Source organism: Nanorana parkeri, unplaced genomic scaffold, assembly GCF_000935625.1.
Source record: "Nanorana parkeri isolate BGI_ZX_2015 unplaced genomic scaffold, ASM93562v1 scaffold706, whole genome shotgun sequence".
NCBI classification, from domain to species: Eukaryota; Metazoa; Chordata; class Amphibia; order Anura; family Dicroglossidae; genus Nanorana; species Nanorana parkeri.
In genome coordinates, this window is record NW_017306974.1 from 681,731 (window position 1) to 703,265 (window position 21,535).

At 41.3% G+C, this 21,535-nt stretch overlaps 1 protein-coding gene across 1 annotated transcript in view; it reads left to right on the top strand.

The window, feature by feature from the left end:
• Nucleotides 1–2,072: 2,072 nt before the first annotated feature.
• Nucleotides 2,073–21,535, top strand: part of CARD14 (caspase recruitment domain family member 14) — a 90,778-nt gene continuing 71,315 nt past the window's right edge. The window contains exons 1-4 of the mRNA XM_018563874.1: nt 2,073–2,138; nt 2,355–2,585; nt 5,521–5,658; nt 8,296–8,621. Of these exons, the coding sequence (XP_018419376.1) occupies nt 2,375–2,585; nt 5,521–5,658; nt 8,296–8,621 (675 nt within the window). The 5' untranslated portion in view covers nt 2,073–2,138; nt 2,355–2,374. The remainder of the gene's footprint in view (nt 2,139–2,354; nt 2,586–5,520; nt 5,659–8,295; nt 8,622–21,535) is intronic.

Sequence of the window (21,535 nt, forward strand, 5' to 3'; positions counted from 1 at the left end):
CAGCCACAGGAATTCACTGGATTCCTGCCACTGTTGACCCTAAGTGCAGGGGTGAATGAGGCCTTAAAGAGACTCTCTCACACCCAGAGGTGCCTGCACATACCTGCAGGGGATTTCACTATTGTTTGCCTCTGCTTGAGCCAAATGTTGGACCATTTTGAGCAGGCAAAGTTTCAGCACTTTTTCATACTAGCGAAGCTTGCCCCATTTTCCCCCCGGCCCCATGTTCCTTTTGGCCAGTAAGTAGCTAGTGCTACTGTAGCTAGTAGATAGTGCTAGTCATTAGAGTGGTTTAGGGTCAGAGCTTAGAAGCAAGCTCGTCCATTACCTGGAAACGATGGAGCATTTCCTGATAAGAACAGCACTGCTTTTTAAACTGGAACTGTGGCCTAAAAACAGAAAATGGCAATTAGGAAGGTATTTTCTTACAGAAGAGACCTACCATCACAACAAATGTCGGTTTCAAACAGGTAAATTAATTTGACGCAAGCACCAACATTTGCGATGTGGAGGCCCAATGAGGTTTGAGTGTCTATAATGAACACTCCATACTCAGTGCAGCTCAGTAATGCTGAGCCTGATAAGATTACAGGATTAGCATTACTGAGCTCCCACCCGGCCACTGAACCAGTCATACAGGTAGGTGACGTGAAAGACTTATATTTTGGGTGGGCAAAGCCTGATGGGGAATTCAGAGAACTAAGCTCCCCATCAGATTTATACTGCTGCAGATTGACAGCAGGCAGTGAGTGTATGCCATAGTCAGTCTGCTATTGGCTATGACACTCTGCCTGCTGTCAACCAGCAGGAGAGTCAACCTGATGGCGGAACTCTATTCTCTGAATTCCCTATCAGGCTCTGCCCATTGCCAGCGGGTATCACTGGTTGTTAAGTAAGTTATCAGCTAAAGCTAACAGCATCCTTAATGCTGTAATGCTAACAGTGGGCAGAGCCTGATGAAGAATTCTGAAAAATGAGTTCCCCATCAGGTTTGCACTGCTGCTGATTGACATCAGGCAGTGGGCGGATGCCATAGCCAGCCTGCTATTGTCTATGGCACCTGCCCACTGGATGCTGTCAATTAAATGTAAACAAGGGGGGATTCTGGATGACTTCATTACCCCTATATGACTATATTTGGATAATGATGTCAGCCAGCATCCCTGGCCCCTTTGTTTACATTCAGTTGCTGGCTGGGGAATATCCAGGCTGAATGGGGCTGGGGATGCATAATTGGTTGCTAGGACTGTGGTTGTCCAGTGTCCGAACTGGAAGCTGTAAGATTCAAAACTTACATGTCCCACTCTAAGCACTGGTGTTTCTCTGGATGCCAGAGCAGAGTTGGTCTTAATTACCGACAGTTTTCCAATCTGTAAACTGTCTGTAATTCGTTTTGAATCTGTTGCAGCCATAGCAACAGATTCTTAAAGTGGCAGTATTAAGAACTTCTTGAATCTGTCACAAGTGTCGGTAAAGCTACTGAAACTGGCGACAAGGCTTTTTTTAAATTAGGCCCAGGACCTTTTATAGGTCCATGCTGCTATAAAAGTACCATTAAGGCTTTACTGAATTGCCCTATATGTCTCTTGTCCAATAAATGATTCTTGACTTCCTCCTGTACTTTGCTCCCCACTGTAATCAATAACTATAAGTGGTGTTATCCACCAGGCTGTGTAATCACAGGAATGGATGGACAGAAATACAAATCATTTAGTGGGTTAATTCGCTTTCTTATATATATATTTCACTGTGTATTTGGCGGTTTGCAGAAGTTCAGCATTAAATAGCGATTCTCATTACCCAAATTTAACATAAATCTAAACAATAATAATAAAACAATGCTGAAAAGTCTTGTTGAAATAATCAGTATGTGGTTATGCACAGATATCCTGAGAGGTGAACTTTGTGCTCTAGTGAAAGCACAATATTTTTTTTGTTGTGCAGGTTGGAAAATTACGCAGCCCTGGGGGTGAAATTCCAGTTATGTAGCTACCTACGTATCTACATTAGTGACATAATTGTAAAAGTAGATCTATGCGTGAAACAACTTTTCTTATTTTCATTTCCTGTTTCTCTCTAGAGCTGGAACTCTTTTGTGCACAGTACATTTTGATAAAGATATATGGATTTAGTTTGAGGTGAGTTCTTACTGAATTTTATTTTAATAATAGTGTATATGGTTTACAATACTTTTATGTCTTTGTGCTTTCATATATTTCACACTAACGAGGAAGTAAATAAATTGTGGCTGAACCTTGGCACTACATTAAGATCATTTTACTTACTTCTATCTCGGAATTCTTTTCAGGTGTGTACATATAGCAATAACCACGGTTCCCTAATTCTCTTTTCAGGTTGTATATCATAGACAATTATGTCAGCACAGTGGAAGGCTGACCCGGAGCTAACGGACATGGATGAAGAGGAGCTATGGGAAATGATTGAGAAGCACAGGTGTAAAATTGTACAGAAACTGTCACCAGAACGTCTCACACCATACCTGCGACAAACCAAAGTGTTGGATGCCATGGATGAAGAGGAGGTCCTGCACTGTGCCAAGTTTTCAACCAGGGTTATGAGGCTGGGTGAGTCGAACTGGTCACGTTCTACTATCCAAGTGATGTTGAATCGTTTGTTGTGCATAGCATTTTTTTTTGTCATTTTACCATAGCATTATACACAGTATGCGAGGACAGCACCAGAGAAGGAATACAATCAGCTGTGCTATATGTAGAATACCATTTTTAGGGGAAGAAAAAAAGTGTATGTATAGGCAAAACTTTTTTTTTTTTCTAGGTTTGGACAGAGTGGCAAAAGAGTTGAAACCCTTTTTTCAGATTTTTATTTTTGTCAGTGTCTTTGTTGGGAAGATTAACCCTTTCCTTTTGTCCTAGGGGACAAGGCCACTGAGACAGACAGTGATGGGAATTCCAAGATTTTACAGTTTTATTAGGAATAGAGGGGAAGTCTTGTTCTGGTGACAACTGTATAAAACTGGTCATACACTATACAATCTGATTACTCAATCTATGTACAATTTCCTTTAGACTTACTAAAAACAATGTAATATGAAGACAAACCTAAACAATTAATTGCATTTGTATCAAACAGGTAGGCCCTTATATTACATGGTAGGTCTAAGGATATTGTACAATTACATTGTACAATAGCATTTGGTCACCTTAAGCAGAATTTCCCATTCCTTATGTCACCAGGAAGTGTGAGGAAATCTCCACACTGGGATGCAACAGCAAGAAATAAATTCCCTGCTCTATTAAAAAAATATGTTGATATGTTGTCTATACATACACCTTATATGCTTTAATAATAATTAAAATGAATAGACCCAAAAAGGTGTGAATTTCCAATTCTGAATGCTCAGAAAAGAAGTATGGCCCAAGTGTGTGTATGCATATGTAGGCATGTGGGAATGATGTGTATTACATTACTCCCACATTCAGCTGTCATTCTCTGGCTTCATCAGCTTCTTTGGGGGTCCCTAGGTGACATTAGGGGTCTTAAAGACCCCTGATGTCTCCATAAAGTGGACCTGTCACTGTAAATTTGATATCACATAAGGGCTTCTTAGCCCTATATGATAACTATAAAGTTAAGTGTGAGAAAAGTTACTAAAAATGAACGTCACACATAAAAAAAAACACCAAAAAATGTTAAAGCCCTCATGTGCATACTTGTGTCGGGTGGGCCTACGTGTGTAAACGACAATTGCGCCCATTGTGCACACGTTACATATCACCACTAACGTCGGAGTGAAATCAATAATTCTAGAGCCATCAATCACTGTTAACGCTAAACTAATAAGCGGTAAAAGCTTTCAAAGCATCGCCTATGGAAAATCATGTTTGGTGTCTATTTACCTGAAGTGACCGCGTCTTTTGTATTTTAGCAACAAATTGGGTAATAATAAATGTTTTATAACATAGAGTAGGGGGGGAAATAATTTCAAAATTTTTGCTACTTTTTCTTTATATAGTAAAAAAATAAAAACCCCAGTGGTGATTAAATACCACGAAAAGAAAGCTCTATGTGTTCCCAAAAATGATATAAAACTAATTTCAGTACAGTACAGCGTTGCATGACTGAATAAATGTCAATCAAAGTACTGCAGAGCTGAATACTGAAAAATGGCCTGGCCAGGAAGGGAGTTTAACACCCCAGTCTTCAAGTGGTTAAGCTGTGCACCTGCTAGTATCTTGTTGATACTGCTAAACTGCATCCTTTATTTCTTTACATGTTTACCGACCCTTGTCTGCCAATTCACCGACCAAGCTTATCGCTCTCCACTTTAAACCTGGTAGCTTTGGCTACAGACTTCTTCTTGAACACTGACAAGACTAACAGCTACTGGTCTCCAAGCCTGATCCCAGACTGTGACATGTGTACAGTGATTTCACATCAATACCAATGACTAGACCAATCTAAAATCCACAACTCATTAAAATTTTCTTAACACATCATTTGTATCCACTTCAAAAAAGGGACGTCCATTGGGAACATTTTGGATATCCCGAGTAATTAGGGGGCTTAGGGCGGGTGTATGTTTGGGCAAGGTTGTCCTGTTTCATGAGAAATGGGTGTGTACGCTTTCTTATTTATAAAATATTGTCTTTATAAATTGTTGTACTGAAAAAAAAAATAGTTTATTGAATTAAGAAGTTATTCTCATGGTGCTGTCTAGTGTCTTATCTACTTTCTTCCTGCTTACATATATGACATTGAAATGAAAACATGGCAGAGTTTCTAACCTGTACACTCTTTTCAGAAGTAGAAAAAAAAATGTTATCCCAAAATATGCATTAAGAGCCCAGCACTGCCATATGTTCATAAGCCCTCATTCACACCTATAGTTTAAGGGCCAAGTCCCTGTGTGTATTGTAAAGTAGCCATCACCCCAAGTGATGGACTACGATCTCACGTTTAATTTACTCATTTGTATTGAGAATAAGCTTGGGGTGGTGGCAACTTTACACCACACACAGGTACCATGGGGAACAAAAGTAGCCACCCTCCAGAAGAAAGCACAGTGGTAGCATGAATTCAGAGATGATTTTAGGATCTACAACTCAGTGATGCACAGATAAGGTCCAGTTTTTAATAGGGTATTTGAATGCATTTTTAGATTTAACTCTTGAGTTTAATGTCACTTTGATGCTGCTATGCTTGATTGACAGAGGTGTTTACAACTGTGAAAGCTGAACAATGGCTTGCTATTAATGTGAACATTGACATTGGCATACTGTAATGACTTTCAGTGATGAAGAAAGAACATTCAGCCAGAAGAGAAAATATACTAAGATTATTTGATTTTGCCCCATTCTCCTAACATTTTTTATAATTTGTACGGAATTGTACGGAATTTGTACATTCCGTTTCACTTGATGAATAGCAATGCATTTTTTTTTAAATAGACCCCTTTGTATTACAACAACCTGTGTTTGCATTCTTTACAGTTCTCCCCTTTGTTGTTTGTTTCATTAACTTCTTAATGTGCATTTAAAGGGCACCTTTTGGATATACTTCGAACAAGAGGGAAGAACGGAGCCATTGCTTTCCTGGATAGCTTGATATTGGCAAATAAAGGAATGTATACCCTTATCACAGGAAAGGAACCATCCATGGATCCCAACAGCTTCAGCAGTAAGATCAAATTCATTCATTCAAGGGTGTCAATTAATGGGGGCTGTGGGTGCAATTGCTCTTGGTTGATGGCAGTGATAACTGCCCTCTCAAGGGCTGGATAGACCATCTAAAATGTTTGTCTAAGATATAAAAGATCTGAAAAAAAACAGTATCAATCTATGTATCTAGCTATCTTTTCATCTACTTATGTATCCTAGCTGTAGACCAATGAGTAATCAGAGTCAGTCATTTAATGACTGCCTCTTAAACCTCAACACAATATGAAAAAATACTGTTTTTCCTTTATGATTAAAGGAGAACTATGAGATGAGTGATTTCCACTCACCTCATAGTTCTAGCCGACCTGTGACAATGAGACTGTCACAGGTCAGCTCAGTAGATCGGGAGGTGAGCGAACACATACCAAGTTCGCTCACCTCTCGATCCTGTCACGGCTGTAGCTTGCGGTATACTGAGCTTAGGGTAATGGGAGGACGCTATTTTGTGTCCTCCCGTTATCCTAAGGAGAACTATGGGGAAAAACACTGACCCCATAGTTCTCCTTTAAGTGGATTTGGGATATTTTTTGCATATAACCACATTTTGCAGTCAATAAATGTTCCTTTTTGTAAGGGTGCAAATACCAAGTTAGACAGATAGATAGAAACAGACTAAGGTAAAACTCCAGGGAAAAGTTTATTTCATAATTTTGGCTAGAATGGCGAAGGGTTAGAACCTCTCTCATATTTTATTACTGCGTCCCCTGTTGGGGAGATTTTCTCCATTTTCACAAAGGAAAAAAACCCAGTGCTTTTATTCCTCACTCTCTAAAACTATGAAAATAAACTAAATTTGACTCTAGTCTACTTTATAGATATTGCATTTTTAAGCAAGCATTTTATATTCAGTGGTTTGTCTACAGATTTCCCATATACAAAAATATGTTCCTTAAAGCCCATTTCCACCTTTGTAGAGGTATTTTTAACCGTCTCCTGGCCAGCCATTGTAATTAAACGGCCGGCCGGGAGCTTCCTGGATGTAACCGGTCTAAAGACGGCCTGTTATCCCCGCCCCATTTCTGCTTCATCAGCTTCTTTGGGGGTCCCTAGGTGACAGGGGTCTTAAAGACCCCTGATGTCTCCATAAAGAGGACTTGTCACATCCTCTTTGCCCCCCCTATGTGATAATAATAACGTTTTTAAAAAATTAAAGTTCCCCCAAAAATTCAAGTCACACATAAAAAAGAATTTAAAAAAACCCACAAAATTGTTTAAAAAGTCCCAGCCCCACATACACGCACGCAAACACGTGAAAACGACGATTGCACCCATTACGCCGCACATGTTGCATATCACTGCGAACGTCAGAGTGAGGGCAATAATTTTAGGCCCATTATTCACTGATAACACTAAATTGATGAGCAGTAAAAGCTTTTAAAGCGTCACATATGGCCAGTTTTGGGTATAGTAATTTATTGCAATTTTGCAGGCGCATGTAATTTTAAAGCTTGACATGTTTGGTGTCTATATACCTGACGTGACCCCGTCTTTTATATTTTATCAAAAATATAGGTAAGAATAAATGTTTTTTAACATAACGTAGGGAAAACATATATTTTTTTAATTTTTGGTTCTTTTTTCATTATATAGTAAAACATTAAAAACCCAGTGGTGATTAAATACCACCAAAAGAAAACTCTATCTGTCCCCAAACAATGGTGTAAAATTCATTTCAGTACAACGTTGCATGAAGGAATAAATGTAAGTCAAAGTACCACAGAGCTAAATACTGAAAAATGGGCTGGACAGGAAGGGGGTGTAAACACCTGGTCTTCAAGTGATTAAAAAATATATGCCAGCAATGTACACCGAGTGAACATGAAGCAGGCATATGCTGCTAATGTATATGAACACAGAAAATTAAATTTTTTTGGTTCGCTTTTCTCTTCATATCTGTCACGATACCGAGCACGGGTGTTCCAACACCACGTGCAGGTACCTATACAGGTGAACCGATATGTGACAGCACTGCAGATACCATAACAATCATTGTGAATGATAGTTTAATAGATATATCAAACCAAGGCAGAAACAGGTTACTGGTTACAGGAGACAGGATACTGGTTACCGGAAACTGGATACTGGTTTACAGGAAACAGGATATGGCAACAATACTAAGGCACAGGCCTCACAGCATGGAGAGGTTAAATACCCTCCCAGAGCCGCACTCAGAACCACTGAGTTTTTCTCCATCAATACAGCATGGCCACATTAGTGTATTCAAAATGGTAAGGACCTAGGAGTTGATTTACTAAAGGCAAAGAAGCGGTTTAATTTGCAAGGGAAATTGAACTTTTCAAGGGAAGATTTCCCTTAGCATAGTGATTGTGGTGAAATGTCACTTTGGTAAGAATAGCTAATCATGTGCAAGCAAAGTAAAAAACAGTATTTTTGCTTGCACATGTTTGGATGATGGATGAAGTCAACAGAGTTTCAACGCATTCACTAAAATTAGGGGAAGCGTCCCGTGCAAGGTGAAAATTCCCTTTCAAAGTAAACTGCCTGTTTCCTTTCAGTAAATCAACCCCCTAGAGTCTATGCACTGGGTACACGTCATTCAGTTCCATCTTTCAATAAACCTCATTTTTTTATGCAGAACTTATAGACAGCAGTCAGCTGAGTGTACTTCTGATGAAAGCGCTGAGCATTAAGCAAGATGAGTTGAATCAGGAGAAACAGCTAAAAAGAACATTAGCGCACCACCTGCGCAAAATGCATGAGAAGCAGCAGCAACTGGAAGAAGAAGGAGAATGTGTTCGCAGCATGGAATATGAAAATCAAAAACTTCGCAGAGAGTTGGATGCTCAGAGTCAAATGCTGAGCAAACTAAAAGATGAACAATATGAACTCTCTATGCGATACTCTCATGCCCTGCAGGAAAAGGACACAATACAAAGCAGGAACAGTGGTTTGCAAGAGCAGGTTAGAATGTTTAATTTTATTTAAAATCTCTTGAACATGATTAGCAGGACTATTGACTAAAAGGTGAAGAGTTTGGAGAAGGTAGCAGAAGTGAACAATCTAGGAAAACATAGCTGATTTGAAAAATTCTGCAATTCTGCTCCCTTTCCAGTTTAGCTATGTTGTCCTAGATTGTTTACTTCTCCAGCCTTCTCCAAACTCTTCACCCTTTTGAGAATAACCCTGTAGGTATTCAATGTGAACATGACTTCACCTTATTGACTAAGCTAACTGAAAAATTTACTTTTAAAAGTGAGAACTCTATTTTTTTAATTGACCTTATAGTGTTATCTCCACAGAGGCTAAAGCCCTGCTCAGAATATTGCATCTACCAATGTTGTTTGGCATTATGGGAACCTTTGGCTCAGTTCGCAGCAGAGAATATGTAATGCTAATCTCCAGGGGAGTGTACCAGAGTAAATGAAACGGGAACATGAAAAGTACATAATGCTTATAGTTTGGAGACAATCTAGTAACCAGTCTGACAACAGAGTTAGTCGGACAAAAGCACGTTAACAGGTGAAAAAAATATTTGTAAACTTCGGGCCAAAAAAAGGTAAATCAAGGAGTGGTAGAAAAAAAACTGCACTTGTTTAAAAGTAAAGTTTAAGATGTATTTTATCTTTTGCAGGCAAATTGGGATAACGCCTATATTATATTTGTTACATGTTCCCATTCACATTAAGCTAAACAAAATATTTCAAAAATGCTTCTTGCAGTTCAAATTACATAGTTACATAGTAGGTAAGGTTGAATAAAGACAGAGATCCATCGAGTTCAACCTATGTGGTATTGTGTGTGTGTGTGTGTGTGTGTGTGTGTGTGTGTGTGTGTGTGTGTGTGTGCAGGGCTGGATTTGCCACAAGGCCACCGAGGCCTGGCCTCAGAAAGGCAGGGAGCAAAGGGGCGGCAGGGGTGTGGAATCTCCCGAAACCCGGGACATTCAGTTCCGGGCGCCAAGCACTAAGTTGTTTTCTACATTTAGCCCTGTTTTGGGCAAGCAGGGGTAAATGTAGAGCGGGGAAGCCACTTGTTTGTTCACAAGTGATCTTGGCGATGTCGCCGAGATCACTTGTATGCAGCCTGCAGGTCCGTCCTCCCCCAGTGCCTACCTCTCTCCTCGCTGGCTACATCCTCCCGGCTCTGTCCTCCTCCCACCACCGTGTACGTCTCTTCGCCGGCCGGAGATCCTCAGGATAGAGAGGAGAGCAGGAAGTAAATCGGAGAAATTCCCTTCTCCGCTCTGCTCCATGTAAGCAGTGAGAGGGGAGAGCTGCACTCACAACCTTCCCCTCTCAGCTGTCACGGGAGTTCCAGCACAGTGCTAGAACTCCTGTATTGGAAGTGACAGGTTCAATAAAGAGAATCTGTCACCTCCAAATGCTATTACTCAGAGGCTTGTCAGCTCCTGCGTGATAGCAATGAATTTAAAGGAAATAAATTTATAAAAATATTAAATAAATAAAATAAAAAATAAGTAAAAAAATGATAAATAGAAAATAATCATTACATTAAAAAAAGGGGAAGTAAAAAAATAAGATTTTTTTAAATAAAAAATGAAAAAAAGTAAATAAGATAAATACAAATGTAAACAAAAAATATAAATTAAAAATTGATAAGAATGTTAAAAAAAATAAAGAAACAAAAAAAAAAAATTAAACCTAACCCTGCTGCCTCCACCATCTTTTTGCCATTCTCTATGGGGAAAGGAGGGGTTGGTGGGGAGGGGGGTGCATTGAGGAAACTGGCCTTGGGGCAGCAGGGAGAGTAAATCCGGTCGTGTGTGTTTCAGTTGCTAAGATTACCTGTACCTCTAGACGGGTCTTGGATGATTCAATACTCTCAGTGCCAAGCTGCACATCCGTGCGGGTGTCCGTACTCGGTCCCAGACAGGATGGATCCTGTGTGAGACCGAGCACGGACCCCCGCACCTGCTCGGGTGAGCATACAACAGCGTACGGCTGCGTCCTCCCATAGGGAAGAACAGGCTGCTGCGTACAATCACACGCAACACCTGTCCTTCCAAGAAATGGCCCGATACGGACGTGCATGCACGGATCTGTATGGCCCTACTCTACCTTACATAGTATTTGAGGTTGAATAAAGACATTAGTCCATCAAGTCCAACCTATTAGGATCTCATTCTAGGAGTACCTGATGTGAATGATTAGGATTACACCTTGTGTGAATGATTAGGATTAAACCTTTTCTTTTCCAGTTTCAGATGGTGGCCTCTTGTCTTTCTGAGTGAACTAACCGTAAACAGTTTATTACTGATTGCCCACCATCATTAAACAAGTTGTACATTAATATCTTGTCCCCTCTCAGCCACCTCTCAGCCACCTCTTTTCAAGAGTGAACAAGTTTAACGCTTGCAGTCTTTCCTGATAATTAATTTAAGGTCCTCTAACCCCTTTATTAGCTTCTCTGGACTTCTCCAGCTCAAGGACATAATTTCTGTGGATCGGTGACCAAACCTGAACCAATGTTTTGTACAGGGGCAGAATTATGGATTTGTCTTTACCATTTCCCTTTTTTATGCATGATAGTACCCTGTTCAACTTATGTGCTGCTGCCTGGTATTGAATGCTGTTAGTAAGGCGGCTGTCCACTCGCACTCCCAAATCTTTTTCCACTTCCCAGTGGGATGCCCATTAATGAGTAGCTTGCATGTGTACAGGTGAAACTCGAATAATTAGAATATCGTGCAAAGTTCATTTTTTTCACTAATGCAACTTAAAAGGTGAAACTAATATATGAGATAGACTCATTACATGCAAAGCAAGATAATCCAAGCCGTGATTTGTCATAATTGTGATGATTATGGCTTACAGCTCATGAAAACCCCAAGAACCCCAAATCTACAACCTCAAAAAAGTAGATTATTACATGCAATCAATAAAACAAGGATTGTACATAGAACAATATCGGACCTCTGAAAAGTACAAGCATGCATATGTACTCAGTACTTGGTTTGGGCCCCTTTTGCAGCACTTACTGCAATTACTTTTGCACGATATTCTAATTATTCAAGTTTCACCTGTATTTTTAATTCCAAAATGCTTACCTTCACACTTCTCAATATTAAACCACATCTGTCATGTCGATGCCCACCCCTCTGTTTTATCCAGGTCTTCCTGTAATATTGCTATGTCTTCTGTCTAGTTCATTGCCCTACAAATTTTGGCACGGTCAGCAAAAACTGAAATATTGCTAATAATACCAGTCCTAATATCATTGATAAACAGGTTGAATAGCAATGGCCCCAAGACAGAACCCTGGGGCACGCCCCTGCCCACCGAGGACCATTCAGAAAATGATCCATTTATTGATACTCTCTGGACACGTTCACTTAGAGAGTTTTCTAGTCATGAACACACCATTTCATCAATGCCCAAAAGAGTGAAGCTTGTAAATTAAACATTTATGAGGTACCTTATCAAATGCTTTTGCAAAATCAATTGCTTTCCTCCATCTAGGTTGCCACTCACCTCCTCATAGAACGCTAAGAGGTTGGTGTGACACGAATGCATGAATCCTGAATCCATGTTGGCTGTCACTTATGATATCATGCCCATCAGCATATTCATGAATATGGTCCTTTATCATACCCTCAAATAACTTGCATACTATGGATGTTACTGGAGACTGGTCTATAATTCCCAGGTACGCATCTCAAAGCTTTTTAAAATATTGGTACAACAGTTGCTTTACGCCAATAAGTTCGTACCTCACCAGTCAGTATGGAGTCCTTTGAAAATTTAGAACAATGGTCTCGCTATTATCATGTTTAGCTCTTTAAGTGCCCATGGGTGCAAGATATCTGGTCCTGGGGATTTATTCACATTAAGTTTTTCTAGTCCACGGCAAACCCTCTTTCCGTCAACCACAGCAGTATTTTCCTCATAGTGCTACGCAGATTCTTGTTGTGTACAATCAACCCGTAATTTTCCAAAGTAAATACAGTGCAAAAGAATGCATTTAATACTTTAGCCATCTCCCTGTTGTTTATGATCAACCTCCCATTCTCATCTTTTATGGGACCCACCTGTTCCTTTCTTAACTTTTTTTTGTTTATGTATTGGAAGAATCTTTTGGGGGCGTTTTGTCCGAATTTTCTATTTCTATTCACTGTTGTCCCTTCCACCATATATCTTTTAAATGCCAGCTTCTTCTTGGTGATAAATTGTTTTACATTCAAATTCAGGCATGCAGATTAAACTTGTATTCTTTTATTTTTGTTGCCCAATGGTATGCACTGGATAATGCTATTGTTTAGTATATCCTTAAAGAAAGTCCACTTAGCCTCAGTGTTCTTTGTTATAAATAGTTGTTCCCATTTGATATAATGCATTAAGGATTGCAGCTTTTTTAAGTTTAGTGTTCTTGTCAAACCAACCGGCCTTTCTTTCCTGTAATCTACTGTGAATGTGATCAATCTGTGAGTAATTTTACACAGTCTGGTATTGATCCTTTCAGAATCACAACTATCCTGCTCTGGACCTACTATATTTGACATTGATAAGTTTACCCACTACTGACAGGATCAAGCCTTCTGTCCCCCATCAATTCTTACCCCTCTATATTTAGTGATCCTCTTGATCACTGCTCTCTAAATGCCCTAGACAATCTCCGGAAGTGATGGAACGCATAGGGCGGAGCTTGCAGGTGGAGATCGGAAATGAGCATTGTGGTTTGTGGTTCACACTTGTCTTTCGGCACCCAGGCCGCCGATACAAGCAGACTGTTCGATGCTCATGGCTGATCAACACACAGGAAAACTATTTTCCCATTCTTCTGCTCTCACCTAGACCACAATATTGAGGGTGGACAACTTGTAACCTGTGTCCTTGTTGCCAGGCCCAGAAACACCACTTGGGCAAACACTGTGCTGTCAGTTCTTAGACATGCTTCCCTATTCTGCTCCTTGTTTTTAGGGAGACCTATCAATCTTGATTTCATCTACTGCAGCCCCTGCTGGTGATGTTTGATATTGTAGTTCCTGTATATCATCTTTTCTTGTTACAACATTCCATTAAGACTAGAAATCCCATATAGTGTATTCCAAATTATGTTCTAAATTAAACAGACCAATCAACGTGGTTCACAATCATGTGATAACCATAATAGCCAATTGTGGTTATCTCTAGACATGTGCACTGCCAAAAAATTCGTTTAGTTTCGTTTTAAATTCGGATTTGTGTTATTTCGTTTTTCGGGATTCGGGTGTGAAAATCAATTCGGATTCGGAATTCGGATTCGGACGAAATTCGGTAGCGTTAGTTCGAACGTTCGTTTCGTATTCTGTTCTTATTCGTTTCTTATTCGTTTCGTATTCGTTTTGTTCGTTCGTTCGCAGCAAAGTGACATTTGAAGGGGGAAAAATATTTTTCTCAATCTCTAATGTCACTTTGCTCCAACGAACGAAACGAATAAGAACAGAATACGAAACGAACGTTCGTACTAACGCTACCGAATTTCGGAAATGGAAATTCGGATTCGTTTGCATTCGTTATGTCTGTAATTCGGAATTCGGATACATCCGAATGTCCGAATTTCCGAAAATTCGTCCGAATTTCGATTCGTAACGAAACGAATCGCACATGTCTAGTTATCTCATAAGGTTTGGTTGCAAACAAACTTGCCAACTCAGCTATCACTGATCCTCTTACAGAGATGCACAGAGAACTAAAGCCGACTGGCTCGAGCTGTCACAGTCCAATACAGTGTGTAAAAATAATAATAAATATGTTAATTTAAAATGTTTAAAAAATGCCTTTTTTCGCCCTTCTGTCTATTTGTCACATTTTAATAAAAACATGAAAAGCGAACTTTTTTGAAACAGTGTACCAGATAAAAGCGTTATATGTTCTTAAAACAACTTTAAAAATAGAAGTTATTGTCAAGATTTGGTCTGGGCATGTAGGCTTTAGTGACCTCTGGTCATGAAGCGGTTACATCCAAACCATTGCCATTAATGACCTTTGTCTGACAATGCTCATGTCCTGTCTGTTAGCTTGACACACTGACTTCAGCCCTTTGACAGCCATAACCCAGAAAGCTTATGCAGAGCAGGAAAGTTTAAGGTTAGCAATTCTTATCTGCATACTTGTTCAGGGTCAGAGACTCATAGGATTAACGAAAGCTAGGTAAGCATTGGAGCAGCTAGCACTTTCAGAACAGCCAATTGGAGCCTTCATGTTTATCTCATGATACAACATTACTTTACTGGGCGGAGACTGACAAAACTTTATGAGTAATATGAACTTTTTGGCATGTTCGTAGAATGCGTATTTATGCTGTTGTATACATCACACTGATACACTACTTTACATTCCACAGATGTTCATTTAGACTTAAAGTGACATTAAAGTCTCAGTTTTAAAGATTTAAAGTCTCAGATTTAAAACAGAATCCCAGGATTTTTTTTATTAACCCTTGCATTGGGGCTACCCTCGCACTGCAAAGGTTAACTGCACGTTTTTGTCTGTGACATACAGGCCTGCTGTATGTCAATCACACGTGACTATACACAGTTCTGAACCAAGCAAGCAGTCACAAGCATGTGGCGTTACCACTCTCAGCCTCACCCTGCACAGAGATTTCCCAGCTTGCTGGACAACAATCAATGGCCAACAGACAGAGTGATCGTCACTAGGGTTGGGTAACTCTGCAATTAACCTTTTACACACCAAACGTTTGCTGCCACCACGTGTTTAACAGAAACATGGACCATTCCCAGCAAATGCTGTGACACTTTAAAACACTTAAAGTCTATGATACTGCTGTCCTCTCAGACATGAATATGACAGGTTTCAATATATAGTAGCGCTCTTCACAGAGGCAAGGATACTTTAAGTTCTTATTTAGAGTGCAGAATTAAGCTACCTTAATGATTTTTAAGATCATCTTTTAATAAAAGAAATGGTACAGAAAGTCAAATAAAAAAGGAAATACAAGAGAATACTTAACAGTCCTGGGTTTATGAGTTCTGACAGTCCAGTTCTAGAAACAAAAGAGGGGCCTGAGTGGCTCTTCTCCAAGCAAGGCTTGCACGGATGATTTCCGTATATTAAAGGGGAACTCTTCTGGAATATTATGAACTTAATGTTGCAGGAGTCCCTCTTCTTGATGTTAAAACAAGAGCCTCTCTAGCTGCCTTTGCAGCCTCTTTTTGTCAGCCCTCTAGGGGGTGTCACAGAGCCGGCCCCTAAGGCAGGGCTGGAGAGGAGGAGCAGGAGGACTAAACCTTTACAATATCCTCCTCTGCTCCTCCCACACTGGTAAATTCATAACTAAGAGGATAATTGAATATTCATATCCAATAATGTCCAACAACCCTTTAATTATCGTGCATCATGAAATGAGCTTTACATTAAAACCAAACATGGTGTAAATATGAAGCTTGGTTGAGCCAGGAGAGTTAAAGTGGCTCGTCAGGCCCCTGACCATTGTAACCTTTCTATTCTTGGTATGTCTGGTTTTGTCTTGACGAGACCCAGCTACTATATGTGTGCAATTAATCTTACAATATCACTCTCTAATTCCAAGTTATGAAATTGGGATGATATTGTAAAGTTTTATGACTACATGTGTCTCCGAGGTCAGCTGGGTCGTTAAAGTTAACATGTCCTGTGTGTATACCTACATGTTGATTGCTAATTTATTATGGGATTTAGCTGAGCTGGGCAAAACCATTATTCTGGTATAAATTTACGATCCCGATCATAAAGGAATCACTTAAACTAATTTACGCCAGGTCCAGGGGAAACTCTAGATAAGCACATTGGTTTTAGAGTTTCACTTTAACAAACTATAAATATTACCAGCCCTTCTAGAAGATATCATGCTGGAATTTGAAGAGCCTGGCAACTGAGGGCAACATAAGGTCACTTCAACTGAATGAAAGGCTGCATTTTTTTTAAGCTGAGGGAGAAGAGAATTTCATCCTTAATATTGATAATCTCAAACCTCATTATCGTCACAGTGTCTAGTTGTTAAAATAACAAAGATATACTCACCCAAAGCTCAAAGAAAGCCAGCTGTCAGGGCGCTCCCTCCAACCTGTCCCCCTCCTCCTCCGCAAATTGGAATGTTCATTAGCATACATACATTTTCACATCTATGCACAGTGTATGGAAATGATGATTTACTGCACCTTAGGCTACTGCAGAGAAGGAGGAGAAACATTGCAGGCAGGGCCGCTCCAGGCCCGCCATGCAAATAGGCCTGCCCGACCCAGATCACCCCGGTATCTGTGTTGGTGACCGGCCGCAATCAGGCAACGGCGGCCCTCTATTCAGGCATATTAGAGGGCTGCTCGCTGGAACCTCATGGGGCCCTAGTGAGGAGCGAGCAGGCCTCTAATATGCCTTAATATAGGGATGTCGCCAGAATAGGGAGCCGCAGCACGCCATGCTGGTGAGCCCGCACGGAGCCCCTACTGACCACATGGAGCATGCACTAACCACAAGGAGCGCGCACTGACCACACGGAGCCCATACTGACCTACTGGAGCATGCACTGACCGCCCAGACCCTGTACTGACCACCTAGAGCCTGCACTGACCACCCAAAGCCTGCACTGACCACCCAGAGCCCGCATTGACCACTCGGAGCCCCTAGTGACCACCTAAGAGCCCCACTGACCGACAGAGAGCCCGCACTGGCTCCCTTGGTGCCTGCACTGGCCACCTTAGAGCCTGAACAGCCCCCTAAGAGCTTTCACAGCCCCCCCTTGAAACCCCACACAGCCCTCCTGAGGCCCTGGATACATTAGGCCATGAACCTGGAGCAACACAGAGTATGTAGCTTCTTAGTATTCTGCATTGCTGTAAAAAGTAGTAGGCTTTGTGTTCCTCTATAGCTGATGGTATTTTTCTGCTGGGATTTGAAGTCCTCTATAGTTGGTGGTATTCTGCATTGCTGTATAATGTATTACTGAGATTTGTAGTCCCCTATAGTTGGTGGCATTCGGCATTGCTGTAGAATGTATTACTGGGATTTGTAGTCCTTTACAGTTGGTGGTATTCTTAGTAGCGGAACTATCGCCATAGCGACCCAGGCGGCTGCTATGGGGTCCGGGGCACAGAGGGGCAAGGATGAAGAACAAAGGGGTCTCTCTGATGCCGTGCGGGCCGCCTGAGTCGCTATAGCATTGCAGGCTGCTGGCTGTCACTGGTGGCTGTGAGGAGAAACATGCTGCTGTTCAGATCACGGACAAACCATCAGTGATCTGTGCAGCGCCGCATTTTTCCTCACAGCCCCCGCTGAGTCAGTGACAGCCAGGAGCTGCGGTGGAGGAGGCCGGCGTCGCTGGCAGAGGAGGCAGAGCAAGGCGACTGTGGAGGAGGTGGGCCCCACCGGCGACTGTGGAGGAGGAGGAGGGGTGGTGGAGGAAGCTGACTGTGGATCAGGGCTGACAGGTGTGCAGTGGTGTGACCAGCCCACCTGAGACCTTGCAGAGCCCACCATAGAGAGTCTATGGTGGGCTCTGCATCGTCACTCTCAGGTGGGCTGTGTGGGTCTCAGGTGGGCTCTGCAAGAGGCATAACTAGAAATCACAGGGCCCCATGCAAAATTTTGCTATTGGGCCCCGTGATTTCTAGTTACACCCCTGGGTATTCTGCATTGCTGTATAATGCATTACTGGGATTTGTAGTCCTCTATAGTTTGCAGTACTTTGCATTGCTATTTATTGTATTGCTGACATTTCTAGTCACTCTACAACTTGTAGTCAGTGGCAGATCTACCAGGTTCACAGCTGTAGCCAGGCACTCCAAGCTGTAGAGAGACTACAAATCACAGTCCGGACAGGAGGAGAGGGGCCCTGGTGACCGTCGAAATTTCTGTAAAAAGGCCCACCAAAATCCTCAGCACCAGGCCCGTGATCTTAATCTGGCCATAATTCCAGGGACTGGTCTAAGAAGTCCTAGACACAAATGAGCAGTTAACCCTTGCAGTGTGGGGGGTAGCCCCACTGCAAGGGTTAATAAAAAAATTCTTGAAGTTCCGCTTCAAAATATAGTGTAGTCAAAATTCTGCTGGCTCTCCCAGAGTGCAGACCTTTCGTTTGTGTTTTATTTTTCGGTTTCCCCCCGTGCTAATGCTGACTTCCGTTATGTGGGTGGCTCCTTTCTCTTAGTGTGTGCTAAGGAACACTTCTGAACTGGGGACTAGCTATGACACTTACTGTGCCTCCAAGCTGAGACAGCTTCACCTGCAAAACACCCGTCTCTGCATGCTTCTCCCCTCTATATTGATTGACAGCCACGTGTTAGTGTCCCTATATCATCAAGGATGTGACTGTACGCTTTCGCGGTAGTGCAATGCATGATGGGACATGTAGTTCCGATTACTTAGACCAGGAACATGCTCCCAAGTGTTGCAGAGCAGCAAAGAGGAGAGGTGAGGGTGCCACTTGGAAAGGTAAAAGAACATGAAGGAAATAGTATAACAGGAGACAATTTAATTTTTTTATAAAAATATATATGACAGATTCCTCCATCCAAGCTAAGAGAGTGGATGAAGATCCCGCTACATACATTGTAATCTAATAGCGGCACTCGCCACTGTCAGAATATCCAAACAGTGCTTTCAGTTGATTGGTGGCAAGCACTGTTTGGCTGATGATTTTCCAGCATGTACCTTAAGCAAAAGTCAATCTAATGATACACTTGTTGAGAGAATAGGGTCACCCACTTGAAATTCGACTGATTCCTGCTGAATTCCTGCCAGCTTCTTATTGCATGTTTTCCTATTGCAGTTTCCTTTACTTCCTAATAAACCAGTAAATGAGGGAAACTCTCTCTAACAGAGCCTCAAATAGCAGTAAAATAGGGGTATGGAGGACCAGAGCTACGAGACAAGGCTACTAAATTTAAACATGTTCACATTAGAGGTGAGGAGATTAAGGGGGGATATGATTTCCATGTACAAAATGTTTAATGGTGGTAGCAACATTAGCGATAAACTGTTTAAAATTAACTCCGTTACAAAAACTAGAGGCCATCACCTAAAATTGATGGAAAAAAAATTCCAGCACAAGGGGCGAAGGGGGTTCTTCACAGTAAGATCAGTTAGGGTCTGGAACTCACTGCCACAGGCGGTGATTTCAGCAAATAATGTGGAATTGTTCAAGAAACTTTTGGACGATTTCTTAAGGGACCGTAATATACAGGGGTACGGGTACTCCTAGAATGAGACCCTAATAGGTTGGACTTGATGGACTAATGTCTTTATTCAACCTCAAATACTATGTAACTATGTAACTATGTAAAAACCCAACAGAGGTTCTAATCCTTACCCACTCAATTCAAAACTGAAAAACAAACTTTGGCTGTACATACACTTTAAAAAACTCCGGGCAAACTTAACCAAACTTAAAACTTACCAGGATTAAGTGCTCAATTGTGTCTGCTAAAAAAAATAATTATAGAGTGTATAAGTATGATATACAGGTCTGCATAAATAAGCATTCTATTGACATACCAAAGGGTTTATATGCCTCATAACTTTTTGTCAGACTCCGCCCAGTTAATTATTGTTGCTATTTCTCATAAACACGTACAAGTAATGATGTTGTGCACATTATCCAATCAAGTCTTCATTTTGTGATACCCAAAATATTGCAGAACTATGTTTCCTGTGGGCAGTAAATCAATTAAAGCTCAAAAAAATGTTTTGTTTAAATATAACTAAATTCCAGGAACATCGTAAAAGAAGGTCGGCAAAGTCTTACAGTTATTATCTCCACAAAGCAGCCACAGCCGCAGAGTAGAGACGCCTTTCCCCTGCCAACATGCTGTAGAGAAGGACATTTGCTCTTTGTGTGGAAGCAGTGGTCTATCTGCAGAGGTCTACAGGTCTGACTCCACAAGAACCATGCCAGACCTTTGCATAGAGACTGCTGTTTCCCCACAGTGCAAGAGTCCTTCTCTGCAGCATGCTGGTAGAGGACAAGCTTTTTTTTACCCAAACTGGGGCTGATTTCTTTAGAAAATAATACTGCACTTTGCACACTATTTGTTTTGACGCACCCGGAATACATTTAGCTGATTTCAATAAAAGTTCAATTGGGTTTTAAAATTAAAATAAACGCCTCAGGGCTGAATTTGCCATTGTAGGCCTTTGCTTATAGCTGACAGAGTTAAAGCAGCAGATTGTACAGTAAATTGTAATGGGCACACATTTTCTAATTAGTAGAAATACTGTCATCTCACAACCTAATTTACACACTGTCACCAGATTCTAAAGCTGGCCATACACCTTATAACCATTGCACGACTTTCGTTGTGCGATGGTTGTAAGGTCATAAAAATTTTGTACGACCTGCCCATCTTGGACAGGCAGATCGTACTTGCGATCATCGCAAGCCCTCCCCACTGAGGGGAGGGCTTGGAGATGATTGCAATGCCGAGCGGGCAGTGTGCGCTTGTGCACACCGGCCCGTGCAGCTTTCATCTTCCGAGCATGCTACCAACTCGCCGAAAGTCGTACGATTTTCGGCAGGTTTTCCAACGTGCTAGGAAGACGAAAGTCGTGCGACCATACAGTAGTCGCACGCTGCCTAAACATCTGCCAATTATCGTACGATCGCAGGATCACCCGCGATTATCGTACGATAATCGGCAGGTGTATGGGCACCTTAAGTCAGGTTAGAACCAGGAAAACAAGAAAATATGTAAGTGGCCCGAGCAGAAGAGTGCTGCTTTGGATGCTAATAGTTTTGTACCTTCTGGCTCCAGGATGGACATTTGACCCCGAGTTGAACACCAACATCTTTGAAAGATTTGTGATTTTGTTGGATCCATTTTTTTCTAAGGGTGATAATTTGAGGAGTCATCAAATACGTAAAATGGTATATATATATATATA